Source organism: Musca autumnalis, unplaced genomic scaffold, assembly GCF_047663935.1.
Source record: "Musca autumnalis isolate F117 unplaced genomic scaffold, ASM4766393v1 scaffold_1, whole genome shotgun sequence".
NCBI classification, from domain to species: domain Eukaryota; kingdom Metazoa; phylum Arthropoda; class Insecta; order Diptera; family Muscidae; genus Musca; species Musca autumnalis.
The window spans coordinates 330,542,444-330,561,888 of record NW_027411644.1 but is presented as its reverse complement, the minus strand read 5'-3'; the positions used below and the strand labels follow the sequence as shown (position 1 = coordinate 330,561,888).

Here is a 19,445-nt window from a genome sequence, read left to right as displayed (position 1 = left end):
ATACTTTAAAGTCTAATTAATAAAAATAACTGGAATAAAAATGAGTATATTCGATTTTAGGTTATATTAGGCCTATTTTCCATAACTGTACATTAACATATTTGAAAAATTGAAAAAAAACGCACCGGATTCAACTAGTTTTAACTAAATTTCTATGAACAATACCTAATTTTGTTCGTAGGTAATGTGTGTTTTTTTTTTCGTTTGGATTGATGTGATTTAAAAATAATTATTTTTCCACAAACATATACATAGCGATTATGAATCTTCACGTAGGAAGCTACTCACAAGTGAGTTGCAGTTCACTTTCACCTGCTCGAGCTATTATGATTGAGCAGGGAGGAGCACAAAAAGTGAACAAGGGTTGACAAGTCGGAAAATGGAAAATAATGGCGCGACTTGTGAACCCTTGAAATAATAATTTGTGTTGCCATACCGTCATTTTTTGCACAAATAACTTTGAGATTAATTAATTCTTATTTTTTGTATAAAAAATAAATAAATTTTCAAATTAATAAACATTTCTAGCAAGAAAAATGTCAGTTATTAACAATCCACTGTAAAAGAACATGGATATTGGTAAAAGGAAATACAACATTAAAACAACATGGCAACATCTGTAACAGCTGTTCTTTTGTTTTGGCAGATATTTGAAAATTGTTTATTTACACTGAAGAATTCGTGAAATTTATTGGAAAATCGTAAAAAAGTGAACAAATGTCGTTTAAAAACGTCATTAAATGGCTACAATAAGTAAATGTTTAATGTTGCATTTTGGGTGATAACAGAAATGGCAGATTCTGAGGAATACCAAGGAAATGAAGTGGAAGTTGTGTTTAGCACCATCTCCCATTCTTTCCAAGACTGCGACCCCAAAAGATCCAAATCGTGTACATTACTTGCTCGGGCATTACCGTGAGATAGGGATGGCTCTCACGGTAATGCCCGAGCAAGTACTGTAACTAAAACGTTGGGTGGGTTGGCCCGACACACTAGGTCCATCAAGAATGATCTTCACGTTCTAGAGAGGGAAGCCCAACCATACTGGATAGAATCCCTTGCTCAACAAGCATTTCAAGTAGTTTTGAATAGCTTTCACATAGTCGCAGGTTCTAATGTAAACAAATATAGTGTGAATAAAGTCCACAACAAACCAGAGTAGTTTTTGCTCAACTATACTTGGGATATTGCAGTCGTCTAAATTCTTAGGCAAATATTGATAGCACCATGCACAGCACTCTGCGTCTTTTAATGGTGCGATGCCAAACCTAGTCATATAACTCCAGTGGATAGTTACATGCCATTCTTGGAACTGAAGGTAGACCCAATTTTGTACCAAATTCTGAAAGAATTCAGAGATTCAGACCGAATTCGTAAAGAACTCTGAAAAAATGTTAGCGGTCAATGTCCTAAGCTTTAAAAAACAAGAACATTCGTTTTATGCAACTATAAACATTATGGTAGAAATTTATAATAATGATATTTCTTTCTTTTTATAAGAATAAAAACAAAAACGCCCATTTATTTTTAAGTTGACCTCAAGCCAAATTAAAACCAAAGAAAATAGCGTCCAAAGGTCAACAATAACCTCACAACATAAAAAATCTCTTATTATTTTTTGTTACTTTCAACCTAAAATACAATTAATTATCATTACAGATACAAAATATTCGTATTTTTTTAAAATAAATGTTCACACTTAAATTTTTTTGTTCAACTCACTTTGATTTCGGTAGTGAGAAATTTCAGCAGAAATTTGCCTCTTTTTCTCACTTTTTTTACATTTGTAATAGCTAATTTTTTCACGAACGTGAGTTTTGCTCACCCTCTTGTTGTTTATAATAAGGGAACAGTGAGAACATAACATCACTCACGGCGATATGATGTTTATAATAGGGGAGGAGGCGAGAAAGAGAAAACTCACGGTGAGAGGCCGTTCATAATTGGGCTGATAATTTCAAAGTGCTTTGTGCGTGACCTTTTCCACTATACAAATGGAACATTTTAGCAACAGTTCCATCTCAACACATATTTTCTATTTTTGGATTTTAATAGGTTTATATTTTTAATATTTTTTGACCTATATGTTTTTGTTTCAAAATTTTATTATCCAAAACAAAAATTGATTGTTAACTTTTCTTATCACTACGGGAAGTTGTACTTAAAAATATACTACTTCCCAGTCTAGTCAGTCATTCGATTCCAAGCAACTATTAAAGCAAATCTTTTAAAATGCTGGCAATTGTTTGTTCTATGTTTGGTAGTAACTAAAACTTTGTTTGCGAATCAGTTGCTCTCTACATTCGAAAAATGATACTTAGACGGATAAAGGTGTTCCACAACTTTATAAAATCATCGCGGTTAATGACAAAACGATACACACATCTGGAACACAAAATAAACGTTAATGGAATTAACATTAACGTTGTTGAATGTGGAAACGGTGACAAAAGCCTTTTACTAATGCCTGGAGCATTGGGATCAGCATGGACTGATTTCAAACCGCAAATTGAACATTTACCAAAGCTGCTACCAAATTATAAAATAATAGCCTGGGATCCTCCCGGTTATGGAAAATCTATTCCACCTAAAAGACAATGGGGTTTAGATTTTTTCCATAACGATGCACGTTGTGCTGTTGACTTGATGACAAGTCTGGGTAGGCCAAAATTCTCTGTAATTGGGTGGAGTGGAGGTGCTGTTGCCGGCATCTTTGCTGCTGCTAATTATTTAAATAATATCGAGAAATTGGTCGTCTGTGCCGCTGGAGCCTATTTGATCCCATCAGATATGGAAGCCTATCAGAGTTTGCGTGATGTTACACAATGGTCACCGAGCATGCGTAAGCCAATGGAAGATATGTATGGAGCTGAACGATTTGTTGAACTTTGGAATGAATGCATTGATATGTTATTCACGTTTTACGAGCAAAAGGAAGGCGACTTGTGCAAAAATGAGATACAAAAGATAAGAGCAACTACTCTGATTTTACGCGGAGGCAAAGATAAATTGGTTTCTCCTGATGCTGCGGCCTATTTAAGGGACAATATTAAGAATTCAAGGTAAATTCAAGGAATGTACAACATATTTCGCAATGAAAAATACATTGTTTGATTACAGATATTATGAATTTCCCGGAGGGAAACACAACTTCCATTTACAATATGTGAATGAATTTAACAAGCTAGTTGCCGATTTTCTCTTGGAATCATGAGGCTCACTCCAATCACCAGATCACTTAGTTTAGTACAAATATTTGTCGAATGCAATTTTTATTTTCTTTATGTGATATTGACGACTTTTTGTTGTGCACATATAGAACCATCTGTAGATTAAATAATCATAAATAAAAACCAGTCTTTAAAAACAAAGCTAGTAATTCTTCTTCTTTATAGGAAGTTCGAGTGTATATAAAGTGTATTAAAAGTTCTCGAGTTATTAAATGTTGAAGTTCAAAGATTGGTACCAATTTTCAAATATTCACATAGTATTTTAGATTGGTTCGGTGTAAATCGCAACAAGAGCATTAAAAAATGTGTGATTTTACCGAACCATTCTAGCCTTAATCGATCAAGGACTTTCACCAAAGACCATTATATGTAAGTCTGCTATTTCCATACCCCTTAAACACACTCATATCAATTATAATTGTTGTTATTACATGCAACTAATCTTTAACTCTTAATTTTTGTTTATTTTCAATATTTCTTTCTTATCGAATAAAAAATTTGTTCCAGTGAGATTTCTTACTTTAATTGGGCTTTCAAAATAGGTACATAATCATCATATTGGGCCTGATAATAATTACCAGCAATGGAATTTCCCAATTTATACTTGGCAATGTAATCGCGTGTCTTAATGCTCAAACGTCCTTCGCGGCTCCTAAAACAAAATAATTCAAAAGAAATTAATGATGTATATTATGGTGTTTCACAAAAACAACACAAACATATTTGTGAACATTGAAAAATGGGATTACCAAGCAGGACTATAGGAAAAGTTTGGAGTTTCAATTAACTGACATAATTTCGCATATACATTTATCTAATGAAGTTCGATATATATACCAGTTACCAAGCTTTGCCTTCGTCTGCCACAAAAACAACATCCTAATACACCTGAAGATCGGATTTACCACCCGTGAAACGTAGTGTAATGGTTGGATGCGTGGGACTTCGGTAGACTCCTAATTTTTCAATGTATCTCTAAAGGCCTAACAGCTCAACTCGAAAGAGAATTAATTAAATATCACTATAAATTTGCCTTAATAAGGCAAAAAAAAAAAAAAAAAAAAACATATTTACTTACGTTTTTGCTATAAATTTGTCGTTGGAAATTTTCTCTTCTTGTTTGAACACCAGGAAAACATAACGATGCAAACCAGTGCCTTCTGGTGGACCAGATCCAATATACTCCGCAACAGTTTGTCCTTTAGAAATGTCATTGCCAGGAATATTTATGACTAGCCAATGCAAAATTTCACGATATGTAGGTTCCTGACGAGATGGTGCATCTGGATCGACCATCAACAATGTATACAAAGCGCCATCATCTGCTTCCCAGCTTACTTCGGGTTTATCCTTAACTTGTGTTGGAGTCAACTCTTTTCCCAATTCAACTTTGACATCACCAGGATAGGTCACCTTGGCGATAGCACCTGGTTTGGAATCAATAATATCGGGAATAATACCGCCTGTATCCATTGTTGACAATAACTTTGCTTTCTCAAGTGTCCACACAAAACTATGGAATTCTTTAACAATCTTAGCCTTTTTATCGAGTTCTGTTAGTTCCACAAAACACTCTTTTGTTTGCCATTATCATGGAAACTAAAATCGAAATCAGATAAATCACCTTTACTCAACTCAAAAGATAAGAAACTTCCAGCAAAGATAGGCTGAATGAGTGTAACAAACAAAACAACAAACATTAAATGCACGGATTTCATTGCTACCGTTCAGTTGGTCTTTTTTTATTGAAAAACAAAAATGATTTTGTTGTTGTTTATGATGATCAATTATGAAATCACAGATATTATTCAATTTACTGTTATCGGAAATTAGTTCCAGTGTCCATCTGACTATTACCATTTCAATTCAAATTGAAGTATACAAAATGTACATATGTGTATGCACATTATGAGTCAAAGCAAATGAACTTTGGTACCAACAATTCCAGAACTAAAGCGAAGGTCCCAAAAACTAAAAATCATCACAGTCGTTAGCAAAAATATTGCGAAATAAGATAATATTCTAAATAATATGATATCCATTTTAACAAAATACTTAACAATTTTGGTATTCTTTAAAAATTGTAAAAGAGTCATTACAAAAACAACACAACAATTGCCGAAGTGTAAAAATAACCGAAAATGTTTAATATTGTATTTGCCTTTTGTTTTCGATTTTTTTAATTTTAAGTCATTACCTAATTAATTTCTTATTGCGTGTACATTAAAAAAAAACAAAAACAAAGGTAAAAACTATAGTCTAAATCAATCAGTCTGTTCCAGAACTGCAAGAATCTACTAATTTTTACTATTTTTTCCGATAACATAAAGGAAAAAACGTTACCGTAGTAAAAAATAGTAGCTTGCAAGTTCTGGAACAGAGCATAAATTAAGATATTTATGCCATGGTAGAATAAGAAAAGGTAGCAGCAATACACAGCTGATTGAACTTTATTGTAACGTTAGTGTCAAATTTCATATGACACTTTATACATTTATTTCTAATGTACATTAGGGACATATATTTTTTGAGAAAAAAATATATGTATCATATCAATGATATGTAACCTCCTCCAAGTTCGAACGATAAGCCGCGCAGTAAATCACCGCTTGTAGAGGCGATACAACGTTTGTTAATATGTGAGGTATTTTGTTAAAATTTAAACAAATAAAGCCCTAATAAACATGTGCTTCTTTGATTTCTAAAACAAAACATTGAAACAGCTTCTCCTTTTTCAATGAATTTCCAGCGACCCCAAACTTTTCTGCAAGAATTCTACTTTCTGCGAGAATTTATGCATTTAGTGGAGTCATGTGGAAACATAAAAATTGAAAATGTAACGAATTTTCATTCATGTTTTCCAAAATATTGAACCAAATATGAAAAATGATTAGTTTTTTAAATTCCAATAATTTATAGACATTTCCTTTTTTTGTTTACAAACACAACTGGCAGTAACGTTACAAACAAAAACAAATTCCTTTGTGGTTGTTGTTCGAGTTGTATTTGTTGTAGTATTATCTTTACCTTATATTTGTTCTACCATGTATTTATGCATAGTATCAGTTGTAATATTATCTTTAAAATGTTCCAAAAAAGAATAACAATTCTTGAAAATTTACTTAACATTATTCGTTCATGTTAACACGATGAGTTATCTCCTATTATCTTTTATTTTCCATTTTAAAAATTGTCTATCACATCACTAAAAACAAGTTGAATCTCCTTCTACCGTTATTAAAACAATACACTCAATGAATTGTAAAAAGTCTCCATAAATTCCAACTTCAGCTTTATTTGTTCATTTGAATTGAGCCATTAAGGTTGGAACAAACTCATCATATTTCGCCTCATAATAATTACCAGCAACAGGATTTCCCAACTTATATTTAGTTATGTAATCTCGAGTTTTAACATTTAAACGACCTTCAAGGCTCCTACACGAAAATTAAATACATAAAAATATGTAATTACCGAATGAAACTATGATTGGTGTACTTACGTTTTTGATATGAATTCATCTGTGGAAATGTTCTTCTCTTGCTTAAAAACCAAGAAAACATAACGATGCAAGCCACTGCCATCTGGTGGACCAGATCCAATATACTCCGCAACAGTTTGTCCTTTAGAAATGCCCTTGCCAGGAATATTTATGACTAGCCAATGCAAAGCTTCACGATAAGTGGGATCCTGGCGAGATGGGGCATCAGGATCAACCATTAACAATGTATACAAAGCGCCCTCGTCTGTTTCCCAGCTTACTTCGGGTTTATCCTTAACTTGTGTTGGAGTCAACTCTTTTCCCAATTCAACTTCTACGTTGGCGGGATAAACGACCATGGCAATTGCACCAGGTTTAGCATCAATAACATCTGGAATAATGCCAGCAGTGTCCATTTTGAGTGAAGAAATAAAGTAACTATTGAATTAGGTTCCTTGAATAATTATTCTTTAATGTCCAATTGTCTCGGCCGACTTACGATTCGTTTTTGACTAGTGCCTATCCGTTGAATCAACTTTACTCGTCATTGATAACAAACTTCCAGTCGAGATAAAATGAGAACAGTAAACTTATTCTAGTGCAAAATATTAAATGTTGACATTGACAATCATTGAAAAAAAGTTTTTATTCAATTTGCCCTTATCAAGAACAACACTTAGCTCTTAATTAAATCCATTTGCTGATATTATGACCAGTACTTACTTTAATTTCAGTAAGATGGAACTAGTTCAACATGTCACAAGATTAACAAAATAACCAAATTTTGGATCATATGAATCAACTCAACATACCTTGAGGAGGGCATATGTTGTATGAGAATGGTGTTATTTATTAATATTAAACTTATAGTAAATATAAGATTAATATCGAGAGAAAATAGCATAGTCAACGCTTCAAATTCGCCTTCATTAAATAGAGTCATGCGTGGGATTTCTGCATACATATTTACTTTGCTGTTAAATCTAGCAATGTTCCATCATATTAAAAAAGCATTGCTAACCGGTGTAACAGAGACAACATGGTGTAGACTATATCATTATACCCAACCAATTCCGATAGATTAAAGTGCTTGGAAAATCTTATTTCCAGCTTCATTCATTTTCATAGTTTATCAAAAATACCACTGTAATAAGAAAAACAAATAATAAATTTGGAGTATATATTGTATTTGCTTGGTTATATTTTATTTCTATAATCTTTATTCTGTTTTTGTATAATTTATCTAGTTAACGATAAAGATGTTCGAATTGCATATTTTGGTTGGGGTGCATTATGCAAATGCTCGTCACACGCTTGCAACTTCTTAATAAGATATTTTTTGTATTGAATGTGTTGTATAGAGTTTTAAATGTACATTGGACAGGCGAATTAGTGAAGAAAAAAAAAGTACATTTTTAAAATATGCAATTAGTAGACTACTGAGACTTCTGTTGAGTGATGTTTGATGGAAATAAAAAAATAAAATGAAACATGTCTTTGTCAATATTTTATTGGTTAATTTTGTTGGAACATAACTTTTTGGAATACATTTCTTTGTTTTTCTATTTTCATGAGAAGCTTATTTATAAGTATAGATTATTGTTCATTAACTCCAAATTGAATTGAAATATGGCTATTTATTCGTACAATGAACACTTGCATTATATTTATAACGATGAGAGTATATTCCGGGAACCAATATAGCTTATATCTGTACTAAAACTAACAATAACTTTTCTTTTTTGTATTGGAGATTATTTGTCTTCAAACGATTTGTTTTTTTTTTTACTTTTTTAAATAAGAAAAAAAAAATAATAATAAAATATATCGATAACATTACACAATATAGGTAAGGATTATATAAAATTAATACAATTACATAAAGCATTTGAATGAATACAGGGTAGTTGGTTTTTAATAATTTTGTTGAATTTATAGGAATACATGTGGGGGTGTATGTGTAGTAGACTAAATAATATATTGTATATATTTTATTGGAATTATTTTATATATATTCATAGATTTTCAAATGGTTTCTTGTTTCAATTTTTTAAATTGAATGAATACCTGCACGATGGTTCAACAAGAAGGCAAACAACACGAGTGCCAGTTATCATCCTAGTTTACTTTTTTATTACTTCTTGCACTTTTAATAAATCTCGAGTGATTTTGTGGGTTGTTTTCAGTCAAAGAAGATTCTTCTTGCAAACAAACCTTGGGTATTTAACAACGTGTTTCGTACAATCCACTGCGACCGATATAACGTACCCATTTTACAACATCATGATCGGAATAGTTTAGTTTTGGTTCGAATACTTTCAAATAGCGTACTTTAAAACCAGATGGTGCAAAAGGTACTTCAAAGTTCATGGAAATTGGTGGACGTGTCCACTTCTTTTTCGTATCCGTTTCAAGTAGTTCTATTTCAGCTGACAATTGGGTTTCCTTCATGCCAGCCATGCGTTTAATTTTCCATACGATGGCATTCTCAGAGGCTTTGTATTTAGCTTTACCCTTCAAACAAATCAATTGAACACCCGATGTATTGAGGGGTGTGGGTATTTTGACTTCAATCTTTTGACCCAACAGAGACGGTTTGAAATTTGATTTCAATACCACTTTCACTTCCATTTTGGTACGTCCAACTTCGCGAACGAGGGGTATAACACGGAATGGCAGCGAAATATCTTTGGTTGTACGATAACGCATCAATTCGAATTCACCGTCCGGCGGTATAAAACTAATCGAATGCTCTGTTTCGAATTTACTTAGCTTAACGCATTGATGGAATTGACAATCGTCAATAACCACCACCGGTTTGCCTGAGCGAGAAGTATCCGCCTCAGTGTTACCAGATAATCCACGACCTCTAGATTCCATAACAATTTTGTCATTAATACCGAATTTGCATTCAGGCATACCTAAAAATGGAATTTAAAGATCGAAAATTATTCTTGCTGTCGTCTTTTCTGCCTATATGGCCGTGGTATGAGATTGGTGGCGTTGTTGCCGAATCCCTTTGAGGAATACATTCTTAAAATATTATATGGGTATTCATCAAAGGGATTCGACGTATAGTCAATCGTCTATTGATATTTTCACATGATTACGTCAGTTATGTTTTTGAGTTAGATTAACAATTTTTTTGTTAATGCGACAACAAATTTGGTAAATTATTCCTGAAATTGTCTTTCTTATTAGCGTAAAGAGCATTTTGTTAAATCTGCTGGAAATATTGCCAAAACTTTACTTACCAGACAAATATGATTTCATTACAACTCGACCTGCAACATGTGCCGAAAGCACCTGCCCTTGGGGGCTCATTAGCAAATTAACATATTCCAAGACATCCAGAAACAATTCATTGCGTCTATATTTGATACCCTCGCGTCTCCAACCGATTTGACCAGTCACCTTGAAAAAAAAAATAATTTAAATTTTTTTCTAATTTATTTATCCTCTTTAGTTATGTATGTATTTATTTATTTTAAAGTTAACATATGTATAATCCGGCATTACAGGCGTGTGCAAATAAAGGATAATACAAAACATAAATGACACACAATTATGACAAAGAAAAACAGGAATTTTACTTTTTGGTAGTGAGTGTTTTCCACCACAACCGCCCAGCTAAATTTTATGGAAGTGGTTCCATGACATGCCATGATTTCACTGGATCTTTTGCATTGGTTCAAATGAAGTCGTGAAAGATCCGATCTTTTCATCAGCATTTGAACCTATTCAAAGGAAGTCGTGATAGATCCGATCTTTTCATCAGCATTTGAACCCATTCCATCGATTCAGTAGAGATGAATTTTGTGTTTTTATTTATACACATGTATATATTTTTTCCTTTACTTATCTAAGATTTATTAAAGCTATGTAAGATTTATTACGCTAGGAAGTCCCAATCATTGAGAAAACAAGTAAAAAAGTATCAGTCGGCTTTGCCGACAGAGATATACCCTCAGCATGAATATATTGAAACTTTTTTCCCAAAAAACGTATGTATTTAGGGGGTTTTAAAAATTTTGAACCGACAAAAATGTTGATTATGATTAAAGATCAAACGTTTTGCGGAGGAGATACAAAAAGGAATGGATCGACATTAACCATTATGGAAGTGGATCTCCAGCCACTACATATGGTGCCATAGGTGGTTTTTACACCCTTCGGGCTGTTTGCTCAAGAAGTATGGACTTGCCCCTGAAACAACTTTTACCATCGCAATTGAGGCAGCGAATGCAAGTTGCTTCAACAAAAATCAAAGTGATTCGAAAGCAGGTCTTAAAGTGAACATGTATCCGAAATTTTGTGTTGGAGGTACCGGATGGAGTGGACAAATATAGTCCATATTTAATTTTAATTTTTAATTTTTATTTGACAAACACAGTAACCTAGCCCATAGGGCCATGAGCGGTTCCAAAAACAGCTATACAATAACTACTCTCAGATACTTATATCTAACAATATTTCTTAGCATATCATGAATAGAATTAAACATAAATAAAAGCAAAAGCATATAAATTAAGAAATGAAAATATATAACAAAATAATCATTAATAGAATCAGCTATGCAACAATATATCATTACAAACTAAGACAACATTTATGAACGCTGTATTTGATTACGATTAAAATGAGCACATAATTTATTCTTGTAACATTTTAAGGAGGAATTAAATGTCTTGAGACATGGTGGCAGATTGTTATAAACACGCGAAATTCTAACATAAAACGATTTTTCCAAAAAAGGAGTCAACTGCGGAACAATTATCTGTTTGTTCCTCTCAGAACGAGAAAATGTGAACAGACTCAACACACATAAAGGGGTCTTCAACTTAAAAACCTTATAGAAGAATAACATAGACCGCAAACTCAAAAAATTTTCAAACGTGCAGCCAAGAAACTCTTTCACATAAGGAGAAATATGATCACGACGTTTAACACAGAAAACATATCTCATAACACTATGAAACAATAGTTGCAGCTTACGCAAAACAAAACCATAACTACCCCCGAAAATCTCAGCACAATACAAAAAGTGAGGCATAATCAATGCATGGACCAATTGAATTCTAATGTCTCTAGACAGAACTAAGTCCAAACAGTACAACTTTCTTAAAACAAAGTTTACCTTGGACACCACAGAATTCACATGCACATCAAACACTAAACCACTATCAAGAAACAAACCAAGACATTTCATCGAGCTTACAACATTTATAGTAGTACTATAGATGGAAACACTAATTGAAACATCTTGCAAGTTTCCAAAAAACATCACTTTAGTCTTCCGAGTATTAACTGAGAGCCCGTTACAAGACAACCAAGTAACCAACATATTGACATTGAAATCAATTGACGACTGCAGAACATCCAAAAACATATATTCTCCTTTAAACAAAATTTGGACATCATCAGCAAAAGCAAATGACATACAACTCCTACTATTAACACAACTCAACAAATCATTAACATACATTACAAATAACAGAGGTCCAAGAACAGACCCCTGAGGAACACCACTACTCACGGGAAGCATACCAGAAACACTATTCTTACATGAAACATACTGTCGTCTATTGAACAAGTACGAATAAATTAAATTACAGGCTGAGGATGAAAAATTAAACAGACGATGCAACTTCCTAACTAAATTGGCATGATTTAATTTGTCAAAGGCCATTTCCAAATCCAGTGACAACAATACGCAACAACCACCAGCACTAACAGTATTCCTAATATTGTCAGTCAACCCAACAAGAAGCGATGTTGTGCTGCGATTATTCCTGAATCCATACTGACTCTCATGCAACAGCTCATGTTCATTAATGTAGCCAAGCATTTGATCCTTCATAACATATTCGACCATTTTTGAAAGGATCGGCATTATTGATATGGGTCTATATTCACCATTGTCACCACTTTTGTGAATAGGCACTATTTTGGCTATTTTCCACACCTCGGGAAACACAGACGCTGTTAACATGGTATTAACAATATGTAACAGAAATTGACCAACAAGAGGAAACACAAGCTTAAGAAACTTAAGCTGGAAACCATCGGAACCTACTGCTTTAGACTTTATTTTATTAAACGCAATTACCAATTCATCATAATCAACACAACGAAACGAAAAACCATCATAAGCGCCAACAGGAACACAAGAAACATCAAAAGCATCCACCGTCTGATTGGAAACAAAATCAGCATTCAACCTCTCTACATCAACATTCACTTCGCTCTCAGAATCACGCAAACCGTTCTTACTCAATATCGACCACATCTCTTTTGTGGTTTTATTCATAAACATCTCCTTATGTGCTTTATGTGTTTGAACCTGATCTATATCTGGTAGATATATTAGGATGTGTAAAGTATGGTCCAATTCGGCCACTCTCTTCAAGAGTTACCGTACGCACAATTTTTCCGAACATTTTTGAACCAATGTGGACCAATATGGCTTATCTTCGAAATTAAACTATGTTTGGACAAAATATTACTAAGGCTAAACTTTGGACCGAATCGGCAGACCTGTTCGAGAGTTATTTTGCCCTCCAACCTCCTCACACGGTGTCATAGGGTTTTTTTTGGAACTTTCAGGCTATTTTCTCAGGAAGTATGGACTTGCCCCTGACGAAACTTATACCGTCGTATGGAGGACAGTGAATACAAGTAGCTAAAGCAAAAATCAAAGCGATTCGAGAGATGGTCCTAAACTGAACTTTCCAAATTTTTGTGTGGGAGGTACCCGACGGAGTGGACCGATTGAGTCCAGGTTTTAATATGGTCTAAGTCTGGTACACGCTCCACGATGGGCAAAGTATGGACCAAATCGGTTACTCCCTTCAAGAGTTATCGTGCGCACAAATTTTCCGAACATTTTAGAACTATTGTGGGGGAGGTACCAGAAAGTGTGGATAGTAACCCTTTAAGATTGTCAAGCACTCCACGCTGTTTGAGTTAGTTCATCGAGCAGACTACGCTCCGGCCATGTTTGAAACGTTGGATAATAAATTATATGTTTGGACGCCTTCGTACGTAGAATTTAGGATCAAGATGTCCGAGACCCGTAGAGTGAAACTTGGTGTTGTCCGAGGTGATATTGCAGGAACTGTCTAACCTATAACGTTATGGTAGAACAAATATAAGGTAAAGTTAATACTACAACAAATACAACTCGAACAACAACCACAAAGGAATTTGTTTTTGTTTGTAACGTAAACAAAACAAGAAAATGTCTATAAATTATTGGAATTTAAAAAACTAATAATTTTTTACATTTGGTTCAATATTTTGGAAAACATGAATGAAAATTCGTTACATTTTCAATTTTTATGTTTCCACATCATTCCACTAAATGTATAAATTCTCGCAGAAAGTAGAATTCTTGCAGAAAAGTTTATGGTCGCTGGAAATTCATAGTGACTTGGAAAACTACGATTGCGAGTTTTGTAACAGTGCAAAATACGATGGACACTTGTTTTACTTATTACGCACAAGCAACGGTCTGGATGCGTCGTAAGTGTTTTTTGTGGTGGTGGAAAAAATACGGAGTGCAAGAAAACAATTGTATTAAAAAGTAAGCGACTCAAAAAACTTGTGTGCGCTCAAGTGGCTTCCGAAGGCAAGTGACTTGTTGATGATCTCTGACGAGGAACTAGGAACTAGATTACCCAACTCTACCTCACATATTAACAAACGTTGTATCGCCTCTACAAGCGGGGATTTACTGCGCGGCTTATCGTTCGAATTTGGAGGAGGTTACATATCATTGATATGAAGAAGTCTTTCTGGGAAATGTTTTTTTTTCGAATGATATATTTTTTTCTCAAAAAATATATGTCCCTAATGTACATCGAAATAGAAATAAATGTATAAAGTGTCATATGAAATTTGACACTAACGTTACAACCCAGTTCAGTCAGCTGTGTATTGCTGCTACCTTTTCTTATTCTACCATGCTATAACGTATGCGGATGATTGTACGATCTTGGTGTCAGGTGCCTACCCTGATGAAATTTATGAAGGTCTGAACTCATTTTTGTCTGATCTTACCAACCTTTTCCACGCGAGGAATATACAAATATCAGCCAATAAATCTACGGCCACTTTGTTCACCACCTGGGCGGCAGAGTTGAGAACAATAGAGTTGAATGTCATGGTCGCTGGGAGCAGAACCAGGATCAACAAGCCTATCAAGCAGGTTTAAGAAGTATTCACATGAATGCAGCCGCAGATTCAATAAACAACTATCTATCGTCTGCATGCGGTCCTCAGAGAATGTCGACCATTTATCTCAGCTGAGGAGCATCAGATGTCAGGACAAAGCAGAGTATTTTTCGCTCAATACGCTCGGGATGGTACTGCCGTTTAAATTTCTATAGAGCAAGGTTTAATGACACAAAAGATCTGCTCAGAATCAAATCTACTAACAAACTTCAATATGTAGCCACATTCATTAAGCAGAAAAATGAACATATAAACTACTGTTACAACAACAAACTGCAATTATAATTAAGTTATAGTTATTTCATAAATTGCTTTGAATAAATAAAAAAGCCATGAAAATCATATTTCGATAAAGCATTTTCCGGACAAGACGTGAAAAATTCATACCAAAGGGTTGGTGAAAATGACATGCCAAAGATTAGCGAAAATCATATTCAAGGGAATTAATTAAGATGACATGCCAAAGAATTGTTGAAGATGCAATTCCATCGAGTTAGTAAAGATGCTTAGGATCTGAAATTGAATTGCATCTTTTGGGGGTCACGCTCTTGTAAAAAGAATGAGTGATGATGCTGAAAAATGACATTCCATTTCACTTGCACCCATTCTTGAATAGCATCTTTGTCTTTGTTCTTGTGTTGGTGGAGGATAGTCAAAAGAAAACTTTAGAAAAATATATTATTAAAACATTATTTTAATTCTTTATCGAAATCACTATTTGTTATACTTGTAATTTACTGCCATCAATATTTGTCAATATACATTCATTTATCAATACCTGTTTTATTGTAAACCGTAATCTTAGGCCAATGTTCAATATTAGTACAGACATAACAGTAACCTTATTATTTTATCTTAATATGATTCGTATAAATAAGTCTAAAGTTATTGGAATAACTTGGAATAAATATAAGTTTCACATTAAAATTTATGGGTCGATTCCTTATTGCGACACAAGTCGTGCGTTGTCAGTCGTCTCTGCGACAAAATTTAAAATTTGTATTACGGAAAGCGATAGCGGAGCGTTTTTTGTTTTGATTTGAATAAATGAGAAAAAAATATCAGAACAAATTGTAAACAAAAGGAATATTTTTCTAAAATTATAATCTCAGTGGAACAGTTTTTTGATGATAGAGGAGATATACTTAACGTAGCATCTATAAAAATACATTTATGAGTAAGTAGATGTTTTGTTTCCAACAATCATCAAAATAATTATTTATAATTTAGGTTTAAATGCTATTTTCGCCTCCCAAAATGACTTTGAAGAATCCGTAGGTCAAGAGCCACGCAGCCACTGTGTGTGCTGCTTTACGGTTTTTTTTTTTTTTTTTGCATAATAAAGTTTTCGAAGATCCCATGGCAATGATATAAGAGGGCATAAGAAATAAAAAAGCAGAAAAGACAACAAAACAAAGGAAAGAAACAAAAAATAAAAAAAGAATAAAAAGAAAATTCTTTTAATTTATTTCGTCTAATAAAAAGACTCATAAATGACTCCCTAAAGACGCAAAAACGATTATAAACATGACTCTAAAAAGACTCGAAAAAATCAAATCAAAAAATCAATCAATCAAACCAACAATAAGTGATTGAAATACGACTCATCAGAAAATGGGCAAAAATGACTCGAAACTAACGCAGAGGAAGACTCATTTGTGATTTGTTTAGAAGAGTCGCCTGAGGTTACGTTTTCCTCCCGACAAAGGAGTCATTTATGACCAGAAAATATGAGCTCAGCTTTTTAATCGTGCACTCGGAACAAAAAAGACTCGAATTTGATTAAAATTTTCAAAATGTGTGTGTTATGTTTCAATTTTTCGTTTTTATTCACTTGTAAATATGCATGGCAACAGCTAATTTGTTGTCGCCCGAAAATGAACTTTAAGGCAACAGAATTTGACGGCGTCGGGCAACTTTTGCCATACGTAATGTAAAAATTGCATCTGGCAACGTGACACGACTCATGTCACAATACGGAATTGACCCAATAATGACAAAAGGCAATCCCTTGAAATGTAATGGTCACTTTTAAATTCTAAGTTAACCGAACAATAAATCTGTTCGAAAAATGCAAATTAGTGCTCTGTTCCAGAACCTGCAAGAAGCTACTATTTTTACTACGATAACATTTTTTCCTTTATGTTATCGGAAAATATAGTAAAAATTAGTAGATTCTTGCAGTACTGGAACAGACTATAGGTGTAACAAAAAAAAACTTATAATAATGGATGTAAATCTTATGAATTTATTGCAAAACTTCCATATGTACATAATTGGTCTGTTCCAGTACCGCAAGAATCTACAAATTGTTACTATTTTTGTAGATAACACAAAGCAAAAAATGTTATCGTAGTAAAATATAGTAGCTTCTTGCAGGTTCTGGAACAGAGCAAGTATGAACTAATTTTGGTAGGCGGTCATTTCCTTTCCTAAAAAGAATGTACATATTCGGAGCTTATTCAAACATTTTCGCCTTCACATTGTACACAACCAACCCGCATTATCAACAATAATTTACAAATATATAAAATGTGTACGCACATACATACTTATGTTATCAACAATAGAAGGCAATAACACTTACTTGAGATGTGATTTGCATTTGTTCCTCTTTCGTTGCCGACTTAATTCCCTGCTGAGTTATGAACGTTTTCAATGTACCCGAATCGGTGTTTTGGGGATAACCGAAATCAAGAATTTCATCCAACAACTCATAAATCAGCACAAAATTGTTTTTGATATTTTCTTCGGATATTTTGCCAAAGTATGACTGCATGACCTCAATGATCTTCAGCAAAAATTCAAAGACCATGGCAGCGTTTACATTTTGCTTTGTTACAGCAGCCAACCAAATATTAGCACGCTAATTATGATTGAAATTAAATAAAAATATTTTTAATTATTAGTACCAACTAGACCAGCCAGCCAATCACGGGTTGCAGCGACGGCCGGTTTTCAGTATGCCAACTCACTAACCTTTATGTGGAAAAAACTGGTGCGAGCAATATTGGTAACCGGAGAACGGACTTGCTGACGAGCATGGATAACATTGACACGAAAAGCATCCACAGCATTACGTCCAATATCATCGCGATAGACACGGCTGATGAGCACTTCACCTTTGTGGTTGTATACAAACAAACCACCAATCATTTTGATAGACTTTCTTGAGCTAAAGTAGAAGAATTGTCCGGATTCTCCTTTTACAATCGTCAACGATGAAAATGGAGTATTTTTCACAACAGTCCTTTATTGAATATTATTTTTTAATTTGATTCCACAGAATTGAATTTTCTCTATTTTTTCTTCAGCTCGATAATCACTCCCCTTTTTTCATTGATGACAGTACAATTAGAGATGTAACTTTAAAAATGTATGTTATCGATAACATCATTTGTCATTCTTGACGATATCTATGCACAACTAGAGCTGGCAAAAAATCGATGGCACTATCGATAATATCGATTGTTATTTAAAAAATTCAATATCGATAGATAGTTTTGCCTATCGATATTATCGGAATAAAAACCCCTAACCTGAAATCCACTGAAATAAATAGAAATTTCGCTGCTTTTCGGTTATGTGTGTGTAAGAAAGTAAGTCCGTAGTCACACGTACACAGTTTTCGGTAAAATAAAATGTATTTTTTTAAATTTTTTATAAAATAAAAGCATTTGTTTATTCTCCTTTACATTTCTGTGAACTACTTTTGCATAATTTCAAGAAAATCTTTGACATTTCCGCCATTATCATCTCCAAATTAATGGCGATGACAACATAACGATAATATCGATAGCAATCGATATTTTAAAACATTATATCGAAAATATCTAATGTTGGGAATATCGACGGTTTGCCAGCTCTATGCACAACAGATCCGGCGATATATCGTACAATCAAATAAAGCGACGAGACTATTGCTAGGTTTATAGCATGATACAATAAGAAGGTAGCATTATCAGCCCAGTAGTGGAATTCTGTAACTCATTTTTTGAGTTACCGACAAAAATCGGTAACATTAAAACGCAAAATTATGAATGAAAATGATCAATCAAAGTTGACAGCACTGTTGCTATCGGTAGGATTTAGCAACAGCTTTATTTTGGTTGTTAAATTACCGAAAATTTTCGTTAATTAACGAAATTATTAGCATTTTTATTTTACCGATATTTGTCGGTAACTCAAAAAATGAGTTACAGAATTCCACTACAGGTGATGGTAACATATGGTCTGTTCCAGAACTGCAAGAATCTACTAATCTTTAAGAGCAGTACACATTGTCAGTTTTGAATGTCGATATTTCGCAGTTATCGATAACTGTCCAACCGTCCAGCAACCACAAAACATTTTACCATGGTACAATAAGAAAGGTAGATGCCTCAGCCCAGCTGATCGAATCTAAAACGTCAAAAAACTAGGAATTCGCCGTGAAAAATCAAAACAAAAAACCATATGATTCGGTAAGAAAGAGATAGCATGTCTACACTTTATAGACA

General features: G+C 33.7%; 4 protein-coding genes across 4 annotated transcripts; 1 reads left to right on the top strand and 3 right to left on the bottom strand.

Annotated features, from left to right (window-relative positions):
* Positions 1–652: 652 nt before the first annotated feature.
* Positions 653–3,371, top strand: LOC141390179 (valacyclovir hydrolase-like). Its single transcript, XM_073962879.1, has 3 exons — positions 653–753; positions 2,291–3,062; positions 3,121–3,371. The coding sequence occupies exons 1-3, from the start codon at positions 741–743 to the stop codon at positions 3,212–3,214; spliced, it is 879 nt and encodes a 292-aa protein (XP_073818980.1). The 5' UTR covers positions 653–740; the 3' UTR covers positions 3,215–3,371.
* Positions 3,372–3,673: 302 nt separating this feature from the next.
* LOC141390180 (phosphatidylethanolamine-binding protein homolog F40A3.3-like) lies at positions 3,674–4,826 on the bottom strand. The gene is made up of 2 exons (XM_073962880.1): positions 4,309–4,826; positions 3,674–3,882 (listed from the first exon to the last, which is right to left on the bottom strand). The coding sequence occupies exons 1-2, from the start codon at positions 4,701–4,703 to the stop codon at positions 3,747–3,749; spliced, it is 531 nt and encodes a 176-aa protein (XP_073818981.1). The 5' UTR covers positions 4,704–4,826; the 3' UTR covers positions 3,674–3,746.
* Positions 4,827–6,505: 1,679 nt separating this feature from the next.
* Positions 6,506–7,301, bottom strand: LOC141390181 (protein D3-like). The gene is made up of 3 exons (XM_073962881.1): positions 7,211–7,301; positions 6,733–7,149; positions 6,506–6,667 (listed from the first exon to the last, which is right to left on the bottom strand). Exons 2-3 carry the CDS (start codon positions 7,125–7,127, stop codon positions 6,532–6,534), a joined length of 531 nt encoding a protein of 176 aa, XP_073818982.1. The 5' UTR covers positions 7,128–7,149; positions 7,211–7,301; the 3' UTR covers positions 6,506–6,531.
* Positions 7,302–7,881: 580 nt separating this feature from the next.
* On the bottom strand, positions 7,882–18,326 carry AP-2mu (adaptor protein complex 2, mu subunit). Its single transcript, XM_073962878.1, has 4 exons — positions 17,926–18,326; positions 17,534–17,812; positions 9,966–10,125; positions 7,882–9,632 (listed from the first exon to the last, which is right to left on the bottom strand). The coding sequence occupies exons 1-4, from the start codon at positions 18,100–18,102 to the stop codon at positions 8,935–8,937; spliced, it is 1,314 nt and encodes a 437-aa protein (XP_073818979.1). The 5' UTR covers positions 18,103–18,326; the 3' UTR covers positions 7,882–8,934.
* Positions 18,327–19,445: the final 1,119 nt, after the last annotated feature.

Excerpts from the sequence above, each read along its gene's own strand:
- LOC141390181 (XM_073962881.1), bottom strand. The coding sequence starts at position 7,127 with ATGGACACTGCTGGCATTATTCCAGATGTTATTGATGCTAAACCTGGT. Across the intron at positions 6,668-6,732 it reads GATGAATTCATATCAAAAAC|GAGCCTTGAAGGTCGTTTAA; the intron begins GTAAGTACACCA and ends ATTTTCGTGTAG.
- LOC141390180 (XM_073962880.1), bottom strand. The coding sequence starts at position 4,703 with ATGGATACAGGCGGTATTATTCCCGATATTATTGATTCCAAACCAGGT. Across the intron at positions 3,883-4,308 it reads GACAAATTTATAGCAAAAAC|GAGCCGCGAAGGACGTTTGA; the intron begins GTAAGTAAATAT and ends ATTTTGTTTTAG.
- LOC141390179 (XM_073962879.1), top strand. Across the intron at positions 3,063-3,120 it reads GACAATATTAAGAATTCAAG|ATATTATGAATTTCCCGGAG; the intron begins GTAAATTCAAGG and ends GTTTGATTACAG.
- AP-2mu (XM_073962878.1), bottom strand. The coding sequence starts at position 18,102 with ATGATTGGTGGTTTGTTTGTATACAACCACAAAGGTGAAGTGCTCATC. Across the intron at positions 17,813-17,925 it reads CCAGTTTTTTCCACATAAAG|CGTGCTAATATTTGGTTGGC; the intron begins GTTAGTGAGTTG and ends AATCATAATTAG. Across the intron at positions 10,126-17,533 it reads AAATGCAAATCACATCTCAA|GTGACTGGTCAAATCGGTTG; the intron begins GTAAGTGTTATT and ends TTTTTTTTCAAG.